Genomic DNA, 22,566 nt, shown 5'->3' with positions numbered 1-22,566 from the left:
GTATTCAAATTGACTCCTCCATGATGAAATACTCCAATAAAGTGTTCATTGAACAATTCCACCTCTGCATCAGACTCTATTCCCACAATTTTTATCCCACAATTTCATTCTTCCACAGAGGTCCTGCACCAGGGATAAAACATCACTATCAACAATAACATAGTCAATGAGACTTTTCTTATTCCTTGCCTCTTTATTCATTTAACTTCCTACCATACCGGTGTTGTTGATTCTGTTTTCTGTTTCGATATTTAATTTGCCATCTTCACTAAAAATCATGCCTAAGAAGATGAAATGTTTTACTGGTTCTATAAGTTCTATAGATTGCAGAACCTATAGGTTCTGCAATCACAATGCAGTTGATATTTTCAATGTTTCTGCCTATTTTCATTGTCTTTGTCTTTTTAATGCTGACCTTCATACCATAATCTATTACAACAGTTATTCACTTTAGTCAGGGAATCTTGCAGACTTGACCCGATTTATTTAGAAGTATAACATCATCCGCATAAAGAAAAGAGGTGAGATTAACATCTCCAATTTTGATATCAGGTTTAATAGTGCTTTCCATCATAATGTGATCCATGTAGATAATGAATAACAGTGGGGATAATGTACATCCTTGTCTGATGCCAGATTTACCATTAGACCACCTTCCTGTACTTCCTTCAATTCTAACTGCTGACTTACAACTCAAATAAAGATTAAGTATTGCTTAATGTAATGCCCCATTAACATCATATAACTGTAGCGTATTGAATAGCTTCTCTCTTGGCACCTTGTCATATGCCTTTTCCAGATCTACAAAACTTAAATACAGATCTTTGTTATATTCCGATGATTTCTAAACTATCTGTCGTAAAGTGAAAACCTGAACCTGACAGCCTCTATTTGGCCTGAATCCAGCTTGTTCTTCACCAAGCTTCTCTTCCACAATCCTTCTCAACCGTTTCTCGAATATACTTGCATATATCTTACCAGGAACACTCAGTAGAGAAATACCTCTGTAATTCTCGCATTCAGTTTTATTTCCCTTTTTATATATGGAATTCGTCCCTCTGTCCAGGCCTTCTGAACATTGCAGTGCAGCCACTGTAAGACTTTTATACCTCCATACTTGAGCATTTCTGGTCGAATATCGTCTACTCCTGCTGCCTTTCCACATTTCAGGCTTTTGATGGCTTTTTCTTCAAGTATGAATATGTATTCCTGACTGCATGCATGGTCAGTGTTTTTTTTACCACAGTGCTGTCATCACTGCTTGTTTCATTTAGAAATTTTTCGAAGTAATTACTCCATACTTCAAGGATATATTTTTCTCCTGTTTTCATGTCACCTTTATCATCTCTATTTCCATATACAACACTCTTTCCTCCACAGCCTCCAGAATATCTTGCCACTTCTTGATATTTATTTTCTATGTTCTTACCAAAGTCCTCCATGACTTTTGTTTACCTAGTTTTACACAGTGTTCAGTTTTCTTACATTTGTCTCTGTATTCTCTAAGAGCACAAGCTAACTTATTTGCCAGGAACTTTTGATATGCTTTCTTCTTTTCTTCTTACATGTTCTTGTTTTCAATATGAAATTCACTTTTATCCTGCTCAAGACTAAATGGTGATCACTTCCGATTTCAAATCCTCTGTGCACTCTGGTGTCCTGCACCAGGGAGAAAACATCACTATCAACAATAACATAGTCAATGAGATTTTTCTTATTCCTTGCCTCTTAATAATAACCAGTCCATATCCTGAGCAGAAATCCAGCAGGTATTTGCCATTATTATCAGCTTTGCTCTTTTCTCCAAATTTTCCCAATATATTTTTGTATGTCTGACAATCATTTCATGCTCTGCTATTTAGATCCCCAATAAGGATCATTTCCTTTTTCGTTGTGTCAGTTGCTTTCTCTAAAGTCTCAAAAAATTCCTCCAATTCTACCTTAGTAGAACCTTATGTGGGACTGTTGAATACCATGGCTACTCCTTTTCCTTGATTGTCATTGTCTGAATATAACATTGGTATTTATTGCTCAGAAAGATCTCACCAGTTTTTGCCTTTTTTGTTTCAGTCACCCCTATTATGTCGATCTGGTACTAATCCAATTCCTCAGCTAGCTCCTTTCTAGCACCATTCAGGCTTTTTATGTTGATAGTACCAATCTTGAACTCTGGTGATGTTGAGTTGAGGTTGGTTTTAGGATTTGTTCCAGTAGCTGACTTTTTGCTGTTTGCCCTGGTTCCCTGGCGAAAATGATTGGGGCCTTGTTTAACCGGCGACACCCCAGCCAGCGTGAAATTCTGTCATGTTGTACCATCATTTTTTATTTTGGTTTAAGCCAATAAGTATACAATTTGTTCAGCTAAATCCCAAATTGCCAGCCCATCCTCGTTCGTTCGGTATCCAGGGTGCACCACGAGAAGGTTAGGAATGGACATTAAGTCAGAAGCCCTTTTCGGTTCTCTTCATTCCTTTAAAGACTATGTGGAGGTCTCCTCTCAGTTATATAGCTTTGACCCTTATTTTTAAATTATTTTCATAGTCCAGAAACTATGATCTAGGGACCAAACACAGAACTTTTTCAAACCATTTCAGTCATCCAGTAAGCAGGTCTCACAATGGACAATGAAATTCATCTTCCACCTAAAGACAATCACAAAACATATATACCTACAGTGGATTCAAACTCGTAGCCAGTTGAAGAGCAGATACACTAGCCACTTGGCCAGTTAGGCCAGCATAGTATTCTAAAATCATACTAATTTCATCATCCATTAAAACAACAACAAAGCAAGGCATTACTACATCAAATCTAGAGTCCTGTTATTTGTTTGGTTAGAAATCACTAAGAGATAAATTAAACTAGAGATTATGCAGATAAATTAGAATGAAAAAAGTATTGATGGTGACCAATAAGAGCTGAAATAATTTCTTGGAGTTCTAAAATGAAGGTTTGCTGGAGAATATGAAAGATGTTATGTGGGCTGAATGTGTTCCATCCATATTCTTGAGATTTTTATGCCACCATTTTTTAAATTAGGATAGTTGATCAAAATTCCACAGTCCTCTTTAAATTTGGGTTTTTGCATGATTTAAGAAGAGATATCTTTCCATTCTTTAGATGTTAGGTGCTAAGATTGTGATCCAAGAGGCCTGATTTACCAAATTTGTTAAATTTAATGTGTCACACGTGTTCCTTGTTTTATGGATTGGTGTTATGTGTCTGGATTCACCAATATAAGGTATCTTATGGATGCAATGGATCCGGTATACCCCAGGGTATGGCAAGGGAGGGATCTGTGCTCGTCCAACTAGCACTCATCAGCTGTTTGCCATGCTACAGGAGGAATGGAAATGAATCCAGCAGCAGTTTACCAGAACTTAGTGGAAGGCCTACCCTGAAGGGTAATGGCTGTAAGAGCAGTGAAGAAGCTTGACATTGTATTAACTGCAATGCTGTAGTAATGGAAAAGACAAACAATTGCTGTTGAGACACTTTGGCTTCATAGTGTAATATCCTGTATGTGAGAGGTAGAAAAACCTATATCATATCAATACCATGTGTGCAGTAATAATTAGTTCTAATTTAGCTTTCTGTTGCATTCATGCATACACCTAATTATTTCAGTTTTGAAGTCTACCATGATTCAAATTGCTTTTGAATTGATATATGAAAAGTTTAATTTTTTTTATTTTATTTGCTTCACATGCCATTTCAGAAATGCTAAACATTATTTTCACATGAACAGAAGAATGACTTGCATAGAGAACAAAAATTCATCTTTGGTTTTGTAGGTATATATTTTTTTTTTTTTTTTTTGTTAATTATCAGCTATATTTGTTTGTTTGTTTTTTCCTGTTTTTCAGAATTAATAAGGTTGATAACAATGAAGAAATATGCACAGATGAAATTCCAAATATGTCATCTAATTCTGAAAATGAATATATAGATTGAAGACAAGCTTATATTGTTGAATGAAACCTAAGCAGACAGTTGACATCCTTGTAAAATAGCACAGCATAAGGAAGATTATTAGTGAAAAATTATCTCAAGAAGTGACCTAGGAAAAAGTCCTTTATCTATTTTCACAAAGAATCCATGGAAGAAGTTTCAAAATTCCAGGAACAAAATAAGATGTGTAGTACTGACAAAGAAATTATTCCAAAACAGGAATATACAGTTATGTTCACAGTGGATGAATGTATTGAAACAAAAAAAGTAAGCGAAAATGAGGAATATTTCAAATTTGCAGCATCTAGTAACAGACCTAGATCTAGATCTAGTAGCACATCAAGCACATCTTCAAGTTCAAGCACATCTTCAAGTTCAAGCACGTCTTCAAGCTCAAGCACTTCTTCAAGTTCAAGCACTTCTTCAAGTGACAGCACAGGATATTTGTCAGGTGACAGTCAGAAAAATGTACAGTTATTAGATCAACATCAGGTGGATCCTTTAACATGTTCAACATGTGGTAAGACATTTTCAGCACCAGTTTATCTAAAACAGCACTCTCGAGTACATACTGAAGAAAAATCCTTCCCTTGTTTAATTTGTAAAAAGATATTTTTATCATCAAGTTATCTAAAACAACATCACAAATTAGTTCATCTAAAACAGAAAGAATTTCTTTGTGCAACATGTGGCAAGGCATTTTCAACAAGAAGTTCTCTAACTGAACACAACTTTCTTCATACACAAAAGAAGTTGTTTTCATGTTTGCTGTGTGATAAGACATTTTCCACACCAAGATACCTCAAGAAGCATAATGCAGTGCATAAGAATGATGGATCAGTCTCCTGCAAAATATGTGGAAAATTATTTTCAACACCAGGTCAGCTCAGAAGTCATATTCAAGAGCATGAAGATGACAAACCCTTCTCTTGTTCAAAATGTGGCAAGGGATTTTTATCATCAAAGTCTCTAAAACGACACCACGCAGTAGTGCATATGCATCAGAAAGGATTTCTGTGTGCAACGTGTGGCAAAGAATTTTCATCATCAGGTAATCTAAAGGTCCATTATCTAGTTCATTCTGATGAGAAAGCATTTCGTTGCTCAGTGTGCGACAAAACATTTTCCTCATTAAGATACCTCCAAAAGCACAGCATACGGCATACAGAGAATAAACCATTCATCTGTTCAGAATGTGGGAAAGCATTTTCAGCAGCAAGTTACTTGAAAAAGCATGTCTCAGTTCACACGTTGGAGAAACGATTTAATTGTTCACTCTGTGGAAAGAATTTTTCAACTACCAGTCGTCTCAAACAGCACACTTTACATCATACACGGGAGAAGACATTTTCTTGTTCAGTGTGTGGCAAGCACTTTTCCCATGCATATCGTTTAAAGACACACACATTAGTAGTTCATAGTCAGGAAAAACAGTTTTCATGTACAACATGTGGGAAAGCCTTTTCATTACAGAGTACTCTAAAACGTCATGTATCATTGCATACAGCAAAGAAGGCATTTCTTTGTACCATATGTGGTAAAGCATTCTCACAGTCCAGTCATCTAAAGCGACATACATTAGTGCATACAGAAGATGAGCCATTTACTTGTCCAAAATGTGGCAAGGTATTTCCAAAATCAGGTTATCTGAAACAACACAAGTGCAGTCAGAAGTGAACCCTTGTCTTCAGCATATCACAAGGCATTTTCTACCAATGTAAAACAACACATCAATGAAAAAGCAAGTTAAAGGATTTCTTTGTTTACAAATGTGTCAAGACCTATACAACATTAAATCCTCTGAAAGAACTCTACTTAATTCATAAGGAGAAATTATTCAGTTATTAAATGTGTGACAAGTCATTTCATTTTCTTGAAAAAAAAATGTTGAAAGCAAAACTGTAACCTTGTTTAGCATGTAGTAGGGCATTCTTAACATTAAGTGTCTAAAAAGGGTGCATCAATAATTCGTCTGTTCTTTGAGGTGTATAATCTATTTTGAACATTATGCTGTTTAATGGGACTATTGTTGAAACTAATCTTCATTTGTAATAAAACAAATTTAACAAATCATGAAATGTGATTGTTTACATATAGTTTATTCTGCGCATGTCAGTGTTTTCAACATGAAGAAACAGGGGATCTCCATAAGTGGTAGATGTCTTTTCTTCACTGTGGTCACCGCCCAGCTTACAGAAGACCTGAAGTGACTTGTATTATGTTTTGTCTTTAGAGGAAGGTAATGTTATGGAATGTATGGGGTAGGGTGGGGGTAATCAAGTTCATTGAAGATTCAGAAATATTTTTATCCTTACTAATTTTCTAGATAATTTGATTAGTGAACATAATATTAAGCACTAAATCCAGTTAAATGAAGTAGATGTAGTTTGCTAATTTTAGGTCTTCAGAGCTGACTGTTAACTGTAGATAAGTCACAGTTCTCAGTGACATGGTAATGTACTCTTAATAAAGGTAAGAAAATATAAATATGATTAACTTTGGTATTTGTTAATCATGATTTTTGTTATGTTAATGAGTGGTCTAAAAATGAGATTCTTTGATTAGTGTGTGCGTGCATGCATAGGTAATGAATGGGGGTGAACATTATAATGTTCACCCCATTCATTGCAAATATATCAAGCTATTGTCCATTTAATTATTTCTCAAAAGGTAGTGATTGGAAATTGCTAAATTTGGTTAAAATAGCCAAATAATTAAAATGACATCTATGTTCTAAATTGCATTCAAAATACCTTCTTTCATTAAAAAAAAAAAAAAGAAAGAAATGATAAGGGTTGCATCAAATTGGTCATGTGAAGTGTTTCCACAAATTCAATAGTTGATTTCAAGTTATATTTCAAGCTATTCCATCCCCCCACCCCACATAAAGATGTGGGGGGGATAGAAAATGTCAGAAGCAGAATGAAAAATTGTGAAGTCACACAGGATCGAAAATCATGATGATTAGCTGGTTATGTGACTAAATGAACACCTTGTACATTTGATACTGGTTTTCTTCTATAGCATTGGAAAGCATTTTGAACATTTCTGTACCTACGAGAAGTGTTAATTATTCATATTGGAGACAAGATATTATCAAAAACCATCTTTCATTTTATAGTAAAATTTAAAATGGATGAGATCCTTATACATGTAAGTGTACTGAACTTTGGTAGATATGGATATTTTGCAAAAGCCAAATCGTCTGCCTACACCTTTATATTGTTGCCCATCATTAGCTATCTACACACAGCCAACAGGCTGTGAATCATGATAAGAGTTGGTGCATGGCAACTGCCTCCCCCAGAGTAAATACCAAACTCTGTGATAATAAATATCACTATGCTTGTAGAAATCATCTTTAGATTCCAGAGTGCAATTCTAGTTTACTTTTTCTCACTCTTTCCATAATGTCAGATGGAAAGCTATTTTTAAGATATAGCTTTAAAATAAAATCATTATTCTGTATACTGTTTTAGGAGGCTTTAACTCAGGTAAGAAGTAATCATCTCTTGCAGGTTATCCAGGGAAGAGTTTAGGGATATTGAAGAACTGCCAAAAAACTTCAATTTGTAGAAGAGTTGGGGTTAAATTATTGTCGTTTATAAGTGCAAAGAATCTATTTCTGTATGCTGATTTTCAACTCTCCCTAGACAACTATCATGAAAAGTAAAGCCAAGAGTAATAGATTATATTGGGGGGGGGGGGGGAAGACAGTCATTCTGGATCTATTGCAAAAATGTCTTTTGAGATCCAATCTTGATTTTTATTTTTCTGATTTCCATTCTACCCAAACCATAAGCCTTTCTTAACAGAAATGCAGCATCTTCAATATTCTTACTTTTTCCTATTACACATTCTTGCTATTTCTGCCTCAGAGATGGAATTGTGTGTAAATTCATCTGATATCTCATCTCAAAGTACATCCAACTTAGAATCTCATTTTAATCTGTCTCATTCTGTCAAATTAATTTGTTGTCTCCATATGCTTAATGTTACCAACCATTCTAAGCTATTAGATTTCCTTTTTTGAAATGTTGATTTTTGTCTTCCCAGTCCATTCCTAATAGCAAAGTCATCTTCCTTGGAGACTTTAATGTTCATAATTCTAACTGGCTTTCCTTTTTTCAAATTACACTCTTCCAGCAGGCACAGATGAAACATTTCCCATCACTATTGATCTAGCATATATTATTCATCCTAGTAAAATACCATATAATTGCAACTATTCTTATAACCAAAATCTCTTCTTGAATGTGATTTATTCTCTAAACAATTCTGAACACAATCCAGTATTCATTTCTTCTCTCCATGGATGAACAATTTCACAAGCACCCTAATCATTGTTATATTATTGTCTGATTCCAGCAGTTCTGTGATTTCTATTCGTTATTTTGACAGATCGTAGGTCTCATTCTTCTGATCCAAACATTTACATTGAATTGAATGCATTACTGAAATGGTTGTTATTGATATTCAGACAATTCTGCTTTATCATCCCTGTTGTTCTGTGAGAACAGCATATCATTGTTTTGTAGGAATTGACAAATCTGTTTAGAATAAGAAACATATTGCAACTGGTTTATACTGAAGCCTGATTTCAAGTGTTAAAAGTCAAGAAACATACATCATACCAAATGTATTGATGTTTTTGTTAAGATATCAGAAAATCAGTAATAACTCCTGTGCGGTCCATCTTCCCCCCCTTTTTTTTTTTTTTTTTTGTACTTTAATGGGTGTGTTGTATCATTATTCAGAGAAAAACCAATATCTTCTTATATTTTCTTTAATTATTTCACTGATCTCTGTAACTGCCATCCTGAACTCACAATAGTTAATGCTTCCTTTCATTTTTTTCAGAAAAGCTCAAAAGAGTCTTGTATAAACAGAATATACAAAAGCACCTATTCCTGATGTCATTTCTCTGAAGAATCCTTTCTTTCATAGTTACAAAGTGATTAGCATTCATTTGTAAAATTTATGGAAACAACCGCGTGTTATAGAAAACTTAAGTTTAATATGAATCAAAATAATTGACCGCCATTTTGACCTTCTTATTGTTTTAAGTATACACATTTATACATAGACACAAGCTACATTTCAGTCTACATTCTATGCTAAAGTGACATTAATTTCGTCAATTGTTAATGCTACTGGCCTGACCTCTGGTTAAAAAAAAATGTACTTCATCAAAGCTAGACTCCTGTTATCTGTTTGGTTACAAATCATTAAGATATATATTAAGCTGTAGTACAACATGGTCCACATTCTCCCTTTACTTTAAAACCTACAGCTTGGCTTAAATACATTGATGAGGCTTTCATTATCTGGCCATACAGCTGCTGCCAAACTTGAAACACCTTCAGCCACCTGAACAAATGTGTGCATACAATTTACCATTGAAAATTAAAACTCACTTCTTTTATTGGATACATTGCTCACACCTCTTCTCTCAGGTAGTCTAGTCTTTGCTGTGTACCCAGAAGCCTACACATTCTGGCCAATATATATATGCTAACTCTTACCACCCCATGCTTCACAAAAAGAGTCATTAACACCCTCAAAAACAGAGCTAGAGCACTTGCTATGTAATAAGCAAGCTTCCTAAAATGAAACTAACATATTACATTGAAACCATGGCTATCCCATACATTAAAGGGTTATCAGATAAAATAGATAGAATTCCTCATTTAAGCCATGTATAAAATTAAAAAACATATTCAACTCCTCCAACGATCTCCCTCCCCTAGTGGTATATCAAATCCATTGCACAATTAATTTACCTTATGTTGGTGAAATTGGACACAAAATTTCAATCTGTAAAAAAAAAAGACTAACAATTTTGGTAAGGCAGTCGGTTCATGCTCTGAATACTACACCAAACTGATTAGAGCAGTACCTTCCTCACATCATACATAAACCTACTATGAATGCAAATTTCAGGATGCCTGAAATTTTGATTAACCATCCTAATCCAAACAACAGTGATGGCATAAAAATCCCAAGAATTTGGATGGCACACATTCAGTCCACAAGTTCTCCAGCAAACTTTTACTTTATGACTAAGCAATGATTTCAGCTCTTAACCATCTACTGTTTCTGTTCTAATTGATTTGAGTAATTCTGTGAGAGCACATTCTTTATAGCTTAGTATATCTCTTAATGATTTGTAACTAACCAGATAATATAACTCTAGCTTTATGTAGAAAAGTTTTTTTCACTTCTATCAGAGGTCTGGCCAGTAGTGTTAACAGTTGACCAAATTAGCATGCTACCTTACTACCTAGATAGTAAAGTAGCTTGCTTTTTTATATGTGTGTATACTCCATGTTCATATAAAGGTAGAAATATGAAGTGATTTCTTTGAAGATTTGTCTCTCTGAATCGACTCTTGTTTTTTTTGTGTATCCTTTTTATACTCATTTTGCATTAATTTGTGTCCTTCAGTTTGGAAATTAACTACATGCAATATATGTTGCTTGGAAAGAAGTCAATGGACACCCCTATGGGTAAGGTGCATATTGACATTTAACCAAGTCACATGCTTGTAGTTGGTATAAATTGGAGGAATACAATGCTCCCAGGTCAGTGCAAATGAATGGAGAAATGATTGTGAGAAGGAAATTGACGGAGGCATTGTGATAGGATGTCATGTTTCAAGCCTATCTGTTTAGCAAATTGTCAACAACCAGTTATGCCATACTGCAACCTGCATTGAATGATTCACCGCTCTCACCAAGCATGACCTGGTGAGAATGGTGAATTCGTAGAGTGCTACAAAAAATATGTAAAAACTGCCATTTGTTGGGCTACACATTGAATCATGGCATTCACTGGAACACGAATCTGCACAAAAACATTCAGAACTGACTCTCATAACATGGGTTTCCATAGTACTGCAATATGAAAGTCCCACATTACCTGGACCAACATACAGTGTCATCTTCAGTAGTGCAAAGAGCTTGTACAATGTGATATGGAAAGTTGTTATATAGTGACAAATCACACTACATTCTTTACTGAGCAGATGGAAGGTGTGAAGTATGCCTGGTGAATGTCTTTAACCAGAGTGTGTAACCCTAACTGAAATTCATAGGTTGTGGTGTGATGTATTGGCCTGGAACCTCTGTGGTGCCATGAACATTGAACTCCAACATGCATCTGAACATTCTGGACAATGCAATGCTTTCTACTTTGTGGCATTTCTGTGGAACTGATAATTGCTTCTTTCAGCAAGCACTGTGTCATGAGGCTAATGCTCTACCTGCATGGACAGTGGACACGAACGTTACTACACTTGACTGGCCTCCACAGATCCCTGATCCTATCCCCTATTGAACATCTGTGGGATGAACTGGAGCATTGGGTGAGGTCAAGTGACATCTGCTTCACAACAGTTCCAGGACCTTATCACTGATTGCTGTCATACACTTGTGGAAAGTATGCCCTGTAGGATTGCTGCAGTCATCACAGCAAAAGGAGTTCCTACATCTTATTAAAGGAAGCACCGTAACTGTTTGTTCCTCACACTATGGTGTCCATTGACTTCTTTCCAAGCAGTATATGTTGCTAAGATAACCCTTTTCTGTTCTATTCTTTCAAAAATCGTGTATCTACTATAGTTCCAAGTACCTTTGTACTTGAATACCAGAAAGAAAACAAAATTTTCATAATTTCAAGATACATTAATTAGAAAAACATGCAAGGACTGAATTTAGTATCAAATCTTTCGTTATAAGATATGGGGGGGAGGGGAGAAGCTACCGTAACGGGCTTATCTTAAAGTAGAAATATAATTCATTTCACATTGTCGGTGCCTTTTGCTATGCTTTGCTTCTTGAGTAGGGTTTGTTCCTTCCTTTCTTTGTGATAGGAGTGAAAGCCTTGTTCATGCTCTCCACATCTTGCCTTTTTTAATTAGGAAGTCTATCTCTTTTCCGACACCATACAATGGACTAGCAGGATTTTTCTCCCAGAAACTCGTTTTTTTTTTCTGCAAACAGACAGATTGGCCATGAGAACACATGTAATTTACACACAAAAATACTGTTGTGGTTGATGGTAGTATTGTGTTGTAATTGGAGAATTAAATAGCCAGGCAGATAGTGAGATGTATATAGTGGACTTCAGTAGAGTGCCTCCTGTGATGAGTCCTTGGAGGTGTCACTTAATAATTTTTAAGACACCTCTACTTTCTCTACCCCCCCCATTCTTTTCTTGGATTAACTCAGATTTCTAATCTATCCTGACATAAGCATCAAGTCCATAGCCTCGAAAAGCTCTTGGTATTCTTTTTCATTTCAAATAGTACTTATCTCCTTACACTTCAGAAATAAGGCATTACTTCATGAAAGTGCTACAAAACCTTGTTGCCTTGGCGAAAATTAATAATAATGTCCGAATGCAGAAAGGGAAGGTGATAGAACCGATTGTTTTAGGTGGAACTGATGACCTGGTAGGTTGAGAAGTATATGAGGGAAGATGTGAAAAAGTTATTGGAAGAAACCAAAAGGGAGAGCGAGAAGGTGAAGCTTGCAAGTCTGCTGCCACGTTATGATAGGAGAAAACTAAAGAGGGCAATGAGAGCTAATGAATCAACATGCAAGATGGGCAGAAGGAATGATGTATAGTTTATGGACATATTGGCTCGAGTTTGAGGGGCGGAAAGATTTGTACAATGCTGATGGACTGCACTTCAGTAAATTCTAAGTTAAATGTCAAGAGAGAGTTTTGTTCACTGAGTGAAGAAGCACAGTCAGGCAAGCTTTAAACGAATGGGTATATGAATCAACAAAAAATGCAGAATTGTCTGGGGGAACAGTGAGGTGACACTTCACGTTGTAAAGGTGGTTGGGTCTAAGGGGATGCTACAATTTCTATATTCTAATAATACTAGAAGAATCAGGAATAAATTTTTGCCATTGGTTAGTGCACCATCACCAAAAGTTATATGCATTAGTGAGACATGGCTAACAGCCAATGACGTAGCCACTGAGGTAGAATGTGATAGTTTTAATATTTTTCAGGGAATCAGTATTACTGATGATAGTAGATGGCAGTTCTTTTGAGTCAATAGGTGTGCGATTGACGCCGATAGAACAAAATATAAAATTGATGGTAATGCTAGAAGGTACTTGGGATGATGCAGAAATTTTTTTTTCTAACTCCCACACATTAAAGGTTATTTGCAAAGCTATAGTACATTGTGTACTGTGAGTGGGTTAGGGAATTTTTTTCTACTTTTATCAATTATATTGCATTTTTAATTAATTTCACATAGTCCAGAAACCTTGCTGTAGAGATCAAACATGGAACAGCTTCAAGCAACTTCAACAATGGAGGGAAAGGGTCTTAGATCAGATGATGAAATTCATCTTCTACCTAAAGATGATTGCAAATATCTGTGCCTAGGGTGGGATTCGAACTGCAGTCTGTGGGTAGGAAAGTGAGTATGCTAACCACTCGGCCAACCAGGCCTGCAACAGATTACTACAATGAGTGCAAATCTAGTAATTATTATAGGGGGAGGGACTTCAAGTTTGGAGACGTAGATTGGAAGGAGGAAAGATAACATGGCAGGAAAGAAATGGAATTTATACACTTACTGAGATAATTCTAAGCTGAATGTGAAGGAGGCGAATCCAGGCACGAGTGTTGGATCTCCCCGCCCCCCCGATTGGGGGGAAAAGTGGTCACATGGCCTTGACGTGGGAAGTAGCAAAACACATGGAGATTCCAGTTAAGAAAAAGGTTATATGCAGCACTACATGGAGAATAGCTAGGGATATCTTGAAAAAGCAGTATCACACAATCCAAGATCAGAAGAATAAATTGAATAGGAGTTTCATGGATGAGTGATATTAAATAAGAGCTGCAAAACAAGATGTACAGGGTATATATAAAAAAAGTGATCAGTAGGATAAGGAAGGCTAAATCAGATTATGAGAAATTAGCTGAGTATGCAAAGGAAATCTCGAGCAGTTTTTTTTTTTTTCTTTATGTGACTAGAAGAAGGAACGACTGGATGGATTACCAATGTGTGCGGATGGTAGAGAGGTAATAGAAGCAGACGAAATTGTTGAGCTACTGCATGACCATTTTGCAAGGATGTATCATCCAAATGGAAGGGCAGGGGTGGGAGGGACTGATCTGAGAACACGTTGATGAATTGGAAGTACTTGAATTATTGCAAAATGTGAATGCAAAAAATACAGTTGTGGAATTGAATGGGATATCGGCCCGTGTTTTATGTGAATGTGGAAGAAGGGCAAATCCTTTGCATAAAGGAGGATCTAAGCATAGCAAAATATAGACCTATCAAGAGCAGTAAAAATGCTTTAAAAGTTGGTAAAAAAGCGTCAGGAATGGGTGGATAAGAATACGATACTCCATGAGGGATGTATGGCTTTGTGTAGGGTTAGTCATACCTTAGTAATTTACTAACTTTTTGTAATAGAGTGAGAACTGAGTTGGACAAAGGGAATCGCTACAGGATTTTGCAATGGCGATTGATAGGATGCTACATGAAACCTTGTTACACAAACTGCAACAAATGCGGATGGCTATGAAACTAGTGATATAGATTAAAGTGGCTAAAGGGCAGATACCAAGAAGTATATGGAGGAGCAGAATCGAGTAGAAGGCAGGTGACGTGCCGCAGGGATCTGTGCTTGAACCAATACTATTTAATTGTGCAGAAATGACAGGAAATATTCAGTTGTATGTGGAAATCTTGAAGGATGATTTAGTAGGTTGACATTGACCCTAATTGTCAATGGTGGATGTCAGTTTAATATGGAAAACGTTTCAATCTCTAGCACAGGCAAACTTTTTTTCAGGAAACTGGCTATTCATCAAGAAAATCGATCACAGAAAGCATACCATTTTAGATGATTGCATATTGAGTTAGGAATGATTGAGATAACGACAGTTGTCAGTCTTTTCATCCGATGACGCTTAGTGATAGTCTTGGGTAAGTTATCTTTAAACGACTACCAGTGGAGAGTGAACTGCCCACTCGGTCTGCAAAAGTTAGATGAGGTTAAAACGACATTGCCAGCTCCCTATTAGGAAATAAAGAGTGTTACCCTTATTCTTTATAGGGAGTAAAGTTAATGTGGTTTAAGGAATTTTCCTTAATACCTTAAGTTCTCAAAATGAAGATGTGAACAAAATAAGGAAAGTTTCATTCTTATTCAACTTATACACAGTTTAATAATAGCTTTGGATGAGGAATAAAAAGAGTTTCCATTTTCAAGCTGTGATGGAAATCAATTCACGTTTATAGAAGAGTATGATTAACCTTGGTTATAAAAAAGAAAGCCTTTTGAACAAGAATTAGTTTATTTTTGTTTTGAATTTGTTCATTATGTAGAGTTTTTTCCCCTTAATCCATTAAGTTTAAGCCATTGTTTTAAAAGTGAGACCATCATCCGCTCTCAGAAGCTTCACCTTATGTTAGTACACTTGAAATTTATACACTTATTGCTAGAATGCAAATTCAAAATTACATCAGAATTAATATTCTTATAGATTTGATTTTGATTGCAGAGAAAAGAGAGCATGAAAGAGCATATGCAATTAACAGAGAATTCTGCCTGACAGTCAGATCTTCATTGTTCGGATTTACTTACAAACCACCTGACTATAGACAGGGCCAGAGCTACCATTTAGGCAACCGCCTAGAGTGCATGCCATGAAGGGGTGCAAAACTTCAAACTATGCTTTATTCATACTTTACTAAAATATCAATTAAATAGTGATATATGATTTAGGTATCGATTCTTTTTTCTTATCCCTCACACATCATTTTACTATTTACTATTTAACTCTTGGTTCTTTTTTGTTCCTTACCTAAATCATTTGAACGTACCGCTATTTAAAATTCAGTTAAGATAAATATTTTAAAACGTTAACATTTTAAAATATTAAATTTCGGTATTTTATAACTTTTTTTTTTTTTTGTAAATGAATTATAACAGAAAATTTTCAAATTAATTAAAAAAAAAGCCCTATTAATTTAACCTGAAAGACAATTTTATTTTGTTTAATGTCAATTAGAAACATTTTAGTTTATGAAATAAGGGGCGCACTTGTAAACTTTGCCTAGGGCGCAAAATAACCTGGCACGAACAGTGACTATAGGCCTAATTAGAATTTTATGTAGGACTCGTTTCAGTAGGTTTCCGAGTTGATTTTTTTCCCGCCGTAAATAAAATTATCAACTGTGAACTTCATTTTAAGCCCTGCTCCTTTCAGCAAACTTAGAACTTAAACCTCCATGTTTGCGAACGAAATACTTCTAAGGATTAGAAACACAACTTGTCAAACGTCTATCATACATCCTCCACGTGTACTAAATTCTTAGTAAAACAAAACCCGGATACTGATGATTACCAAGCATAGAGACTTGTGCACTCCTTGAATTTTTCACCTAATACTCCCTTTGGAGAAATAATTGCATAAAGATTACAGGATCTTTTTTTTTTTTTTTTTTGTATTTGCAGATGTTTGAATTGATACATTACATAATCTTAAGTATAGTCCAGGTTTACTGAATATGAATAAAATACTAAGTTATTTGACTTCAAAAAATAGTTTTCGTAATCATTCCGATTTAATAAGTATGAATCATTCATACTTCCAGTCACTGGAATTGTGAGCCAATCATGCATGTCTGAAAGGTTTTATTGTAATAATGAGCACAGAGCATCTTGTCGATCTAACTACTGTTCCTTTCATGCCACATATGCTACATTCTGATTACTTAGATATCTACGGGATTTTAGGATTAACTATGGAGAGTCACTTACTACTATATAACATATTTACATTTATATTTATATCTAAATCTTCAGCTAAATATGGTTCTACAAGCTAAATCGAACCTTGGCTTCCTGCATTTGTTGCCTCCAACCCTGTCTGTCCAAAACTCTATTTATCCAGTTTTGACAGTGTAGTACGATGTTGCTATCTTGACTAATGTTGTCCATCCATCTTGTTCTAGTTTTTTCCCTTTTTGGTCTTTTACCCATAAATTTATTATTTATTGTCTTCTTATGAATACTATCAGTTTCCTTATGAAGAATATGCCCTGCCCACTGGATATTTTGGATTCTTTATAAAGTTGATATAACTCTTGGTTGTGTCTAATTCTCCAGAGACCATTATCATTTACTGGTCCAAATAGTTTTCTAAGGATTTCCCTCTCAAAAGCTTAAATCATATCCTCTGTTCTTGTCATTAATATCTAGGTTTCACATCCAAATGTAACAACTGGACTAATTGTCGATTTATATATACACACACAGGGTGGTTCAAATTTCCACGTACAAACTTTGACGGGAGGTAGAGAACATCAAAATCAACCATATTCACAGGAAAGCATTACCAGAAACGCCAACCAAAGGTGATAGGTGGCGCTGTTCGCCAGAGCTCCAGGTGCTTCGTCATTCAAGCTTTCGACGTCGTACAAAGAACGTGTCGTTTTACGAAGGCTGAGATGGCAGACATGCACGATGAAACCATATGTATCCAACTACTATTGAACTGTTCAGCTATGCCTAATAAGTTGTTTACACTACTTACCGCCTTGTGTTATTTCTGTATCTTTGTGTCCCTGTTAGTACCTTCTGGTCATGCTTTCCTACATGTGGTTAATTGTATCCAGAGAAAAGAACGAATTAGAAATTTGCGATTATCAAGTTTCAGTATGAAAAAAAAAAAAATTACAATTGATCTGTGGACTTAAAATATTTGCTAAATTTTTAAACCACAATTTTTACCATTTTAATAGCAGTATAAGTGCAACGGAGAATAAAGATGCTTGCAATTATTAAAATTTTATTACAGTATAAAAGTGCATCATTTATTTGAGAAATTTCTCTGGATACATTTGACTAGCAGATAAATGCTTAAGTTTCATGCCTCTTGTGATGTTAGGATCAGTATGAATAAGGTATTGTTTGAGCATAAAGTGCAAATGATTACATGATTCTTATATAATTGTTACGTTCGCCCGCACATTTTCATCTACTTATGATATCACATCATGTTGTCGTCATAGCAGGGTTTTTTCTTCCTGAAACTCGGGTTTTTCATCCCGCATACAGACAAATCGGCCCTTAAGAACACGCGCAATTTACAGACAAAAAATACTAGTTGTGGTAGTGGTTGAGGTGGGCGGTAGATGGCGTTGATTGAGATGATTCGTAGTAGAGGCTCGGTGTAGTGGTTGAGACAGTTGTAGGTGTCCTTCCGTGATGAGTCTTCGGACTCCTTGGAGGTGTCACGAATAATAATAATAATAATAATAATAGCTCAATTGGAAGAACTGCAGAACATTGTGCCTTTCGATTGGAAAAGAGCTGGGTTCGATTATCGTCGTGACGAGGGGAATCATTATATGGGCTATTTTTCAGTTGAAAGTGAGTTAGCCGATTTCATATGGTGAAAGCAGGGCCCCGGAAATGTGGGGTTTTCATCCCGCGTACAGACAAATCAGACTTCATAACATACGCAATTTACAGACGAAAATTACTATTGATGGTAGTAGTGTCATAGTTGGAGAATTAAGTAGCAGTGGAGAGGATTAGAACTCTGCCATTGTTTGTTCCAAGCCTGGATGAGAAAGGAGGAGGGTTGTACTTGTGGCTAGCAACCATAATATGGAAAAAACATTGCTACAGAAACCTCAACCATTGTTGGAAAACTCCAAGAAAAACCTCTTTAGCCCAAAACGTTTAACTAAAATTGGATGCTGGAATATTAGGAATTTTTCCACTTTGTACAAAAGTGGAAAAGCTAACTTTCCCAGAGAAATGGACAGATACAAAACAGAAATAATAGGTCTAAACGAGACAAGATAGAATGGTAATGGAGAAATCCAACAAACAAATACATTTTGTATTCTGGAAACCAGAATGAAGATGACACATATAGCAAAGGTGTAGCTTTCATCCTAACAACAGATGCTAGAAAAGCACTAATTGAATGGAAATCAGTTTCTCAAATAATCATCAAAGCTAGATTTAAAACTAAATACAGAACTGTAACTATGATAAACATATATGTATGGACCAACAAACAATGCAAAAACAGAAGAGAAAGAAGACTTCTATGATGCTGCAAAAAGAAGTAGATGAAGTAAAAAGTAAAGATATGCTTTTAATTATAGGTGACATGAATGCAAAAGTAGGAGATAGTAACGTGGGATGTGAACGAAGAAGGGAAAAGAATGTTTAGGAAACTAATGAAAATAGAGAAATCCTAAAAGAATTTTGCACTTTCAATGACATGATCATAGGAGGAACCGTATTTAAACATAAAGACATCCAAAACAAACATGGATATCACCTGATAAGAAATCTAAAAACCAAATAGACTATATCTTAATAAACAGACCTCAGAGAACCTCTTTCATGGATGTAAGAGTTTGGAGAGGTGCAGATGGCTTTACAGACCACTTATTATTGATTGCAAAAATAAAACTAAGAAAACTATTTAAAGGCAAGAACCAAAGAATTAAATACAATATATCCAAACTGAAAAACAAGGATACAAAAGAAGTAACATCAAGGAATAAATATGGAAGCCTTGTAGAAGAACATAAGGAAATAGACATTGAAGAGAACTGAAAAAAAATAAAGAATATATTTAATAGTACTGCCGAAGAAGTTCTGGGAAGGCAGAAGCAGCAAGTAAATTTGACCCAAAGAGGTTGTTTGAGATAACAAGAAAGTTAGCTGGGAAGAGTTTTAAAAGAGAAGGGCCTGATATCAAGGAAAGTTACAAATGAGGCAGATATAGAAAAAAGATGGGTAGATCATTTCCACGAGATTTTAAATCGGGATATAGAAAACCTAGAAGAAGAAATACTTAAAATAAACAGGAACTGTAAATAAACTAGAAATAACTCAGGCAGTAAGGAAACAAAGCAGCTCGGGGAACAATATACAGGCTGAACTACTTAAAGCAGATATAAACACTACTGTTGAAATGCTACAACTGCTATTTAATCAAATAAGGGAAAAAGAGGAATGGCCAGAAGACTGGAATACAGGACTCCTGGTGAACTGACAAAAAAAGGAGATATAGCACTTTGTAAAAATTGGAGAGGGATTTCACATCTACATGTATTTACTAGACTTTTGCTAGAAAGAATGACAAGAAATTGGAACTTAACTGAGGAAAGAACAGGCTGGGTTCAGGCCAACAGATCTTGTATTGATCAGATAATAACATTAAGAATATTATGACCTTTTTCTTGACTAGTATTAATAAATTAAAGACTTAATTCTGTATGTTAGTCAAGTAAATATTAGTTTAATATCCAACGTTTCACTGACTGATATCTGTCAGCATTTTCAAAGGAATACTCTGGTAAGTTGGGGGGGGGGGGGGGTGGGGGGGGGGGGGGGTGGGGGGGGGGGGGGGTGGGGGGGGGGGGGGGTGGGGGGGGGGGGGGGTGGGGGGGGGGGGGGGTGGGGGGGGGGGGGGGTGGGGGGGGGGGGGGGTGGGGGGGGGGGGGGGTGGGGGGGGGGGGGGGTGGGGGGGGGGGGGGGTGGGGGGGGGGGGGGGTGGGGGGGGGGGGGGGTGGGGGGGGGGGGGGGTGGGGGGGGGGGGGGGTGGGGGGGGGGGGGGGTGGGGGGGGGGGGGGGTGGGGGGGGGGGGGGGTGGGGGGGGGGGGGGGTGGGGGGGGGGGGGGGTGGGGGGGGGGGGGGGTGGGGGGGGGGGGGGGTGGGGGGGGGGGGGGGTGGGGGGGGGGGGGGGTGGGGGGGGGGGGGGGTGGGGGGGGGGGGGGGTGGGGGGGGGGGGGGGTGGGGGGGGGGGGGGGTGGGGGGGGGGGGGGGTGGGGGGGGGGGGGGGTGGGGGGGGGGGGGGGTGGAATAGATTCACGAGATTATTGCATTGCCCAGTTACTCTGATGGGTACTACACGAGTAATGATTATGGATACTTTAAATTATCCGAATATTGATTGAGTAGAAAAGCAAATTCATTCAAAGAAAGAATACTTTATTGAGCTATTGTAAGATAACTTCAAGCAGCATGTGAAAGAAGCGGTATCATCGACAGGGTGCAGCATAGAGGCAGTCTGCCATGGCACGGCTTAATAAGGGCGCTCGTTCAGCCATATTGCGATAGGCGCCATTACTAAGCTAACAAATTCCTGTTAGCATAACAAGTGCTGAAAGAAATTTTTTCATGCTTAAACTAATTGAATATTATTTGCCAAGCAATGACTCGATAAAAATTGGTTTGTCTGGCAATTATATCTATAAAGGCTGACATAGCTGATATTTTTAATTTGGAAGAGCTTAAAAACAATTTTATTGTGCGATATCCCGTAGGGCAAACATTTAATTATTGTTATTATATAATCGTTTTGCATTGTTTCTCTTGTAATAAAAACTAAATAGCAATTGGAGATTTTCTTATATTTTTGTCTTATAATCCATCAGGGGCGATATTTAATTGTTTGCCTCAGGGCGCGATCTAATTTGGCGACGACCCTGGAAAGAAGTAACTTGAGCATGAAGAGTTGTAGACTGGATCGTAACATCAGAAGATGCTTCAATTAAAGATGTGACTTTTTTATTTATTTTTATTTCATTTTTTTGTTTGCCTGTTGGTGGCAGCGATTATCCCATATTTACTTAGGAAGTAGCCAAATATATGCATGTTCGAATGGAGGCAGGTTACATGATGAACTACAAATCTGGAAATTATGACAAGCTCAGGAGAATACTGTTTGGTTGCATGGTATAAGATACTGAATGGAAGAATGTCAGAAGTGTAGGGAAGAGTGGAAAAGATGCTTAATTGGTATGGTGTCTGAATTTGTCCCTGGAGTATGAAAAACAAATGAGATGGGAGTGAAATGGATGTACAATATCATAAAAGAAGAGATTCGTAAGAGGAAGCTGATGTGGATGGCATATAGTGAGAATAAGAGGGAATGGATTTACGGGATATATATATAAAGCTCAGGCCAGAAATGTACGGAAGGCTGAGTTAGAGTGTGAAAACAAGTTGGTTGTGTAGCTAAAGGCAATCCAAAAAAAATTATTATTATTATTGCACAGATAAAAGAATGAATGTGGAAGAATAGCTTAACTGAAGGCACACAGTTCCCATGAACCGTGTTCCTACAGTTCCGTCCTTCAATATTTTCTGCATTATCTAATGAATAAAGCATATCTTTTCATCTGTGAATTCCAAGATTAAAACATGCTATAATTACATGTCATTGCCACATTTGTTTTATCTTTCTAGCCTCTTTAAAAGCCTCATGAAGAGCCAGTACATTAGCCCCATTTCTCAACGTCTAATGTTATCTACGTTTACCTCTCAAACTGCATTTTAGTCACATGATGGGTTTTCACTGGAAACGATAGAAAAGTCTCTATAAGCCTGCAGTTGTGGCAAACAACAAAATCCTCTTATTCCCAGGTTTAAAAATCGCCAGCGTCACAGAGAAAGCCGGAAATTTCCTCATTTCATTATTCTTTTTCTCCTACTATTATGAAACACGCCGATAAAATTGCTGGTATTAAAGGCACTGCAATCCCCATCTTTCCTGGATGATTCGTTGAGTGTGATATTTTTATTATTA

At 36.7% G+C, this 22,566-nt stretch overlaps 2 protein-coding genes across 4 annotated transcripts in view; both read left to right on the top strand.

The window, feature by feature from the left end:
• Positions 1 to 4,098, top strand: part of LOC150098685 (uncharacterized) — an 83,297-nt gene extending 79,199 nt beyond the window's left edge. For 2 of the 3 annotated variants that reach the window (XR_016549461.1, XR_016549460.1), the window contains exon 4: positions 3,867 to 3,985. Coding sequence is in view for 1 of the 3 variants with exons in the window: in XM_090404716.1 (XP_090260842.1) it covers positions 3,867 to 3,949 (83 nt within the window). In the remaining 2 variants the exon portion in view is untranslated. Of the gene's footprint in view, positions 1 to 3,866 lie in introns of all 3 variants that reach the window. The other variant, XM_090404716.1, reaches the window with a different exon arrangement.
• Positions 3,976 to 6,390, top strand: LOC150098684 (uncharacterized). The gene has a single exon (XM_090404711.1). The coding sequence runs from the start codon at positions 4,099 to 4,101 to the stop codon at positions 5,626 to 5,628; it is 1,530 nt and encodes a 509-aa protein (XP_090260837.1). The 5' UTR covers positions 3,976 to 4,098; the 3' UTR covers positions 5,629 to 6,390.
• The last annotated feature ends 16,176 nt before the right edge of the window (positions 6,391 to 22,566 follow it).

Source organism: Typopeltis vanoorti, chromosome 15 (genome assembly GCF_054136105.1).
Source record: "Typopeltis vanoorti isolate ZY-2024b chromosome 15, IOZ_Tvanoo_1.0, whole genome shotgun sequence".
Lineage (NCBI taxonomy): Eukaryota > Metazoa > Arthropoda > Arachnida > Uropygi > Thelyphonidae > Typopeltis > Typopeltis vanoorti.
This window is presented reverse-complemented; position numbering and strand designations above follow the sequence as displayed.

Coding starts and splice junctions, on each gene's coding strand:
- LOC150098684 (XM_090404711.1), top strand. CDS start 4,099: ATGGAAGAAGTTTCAAAATTCCAGGAACAAAATAAGATGTGTAGTACT.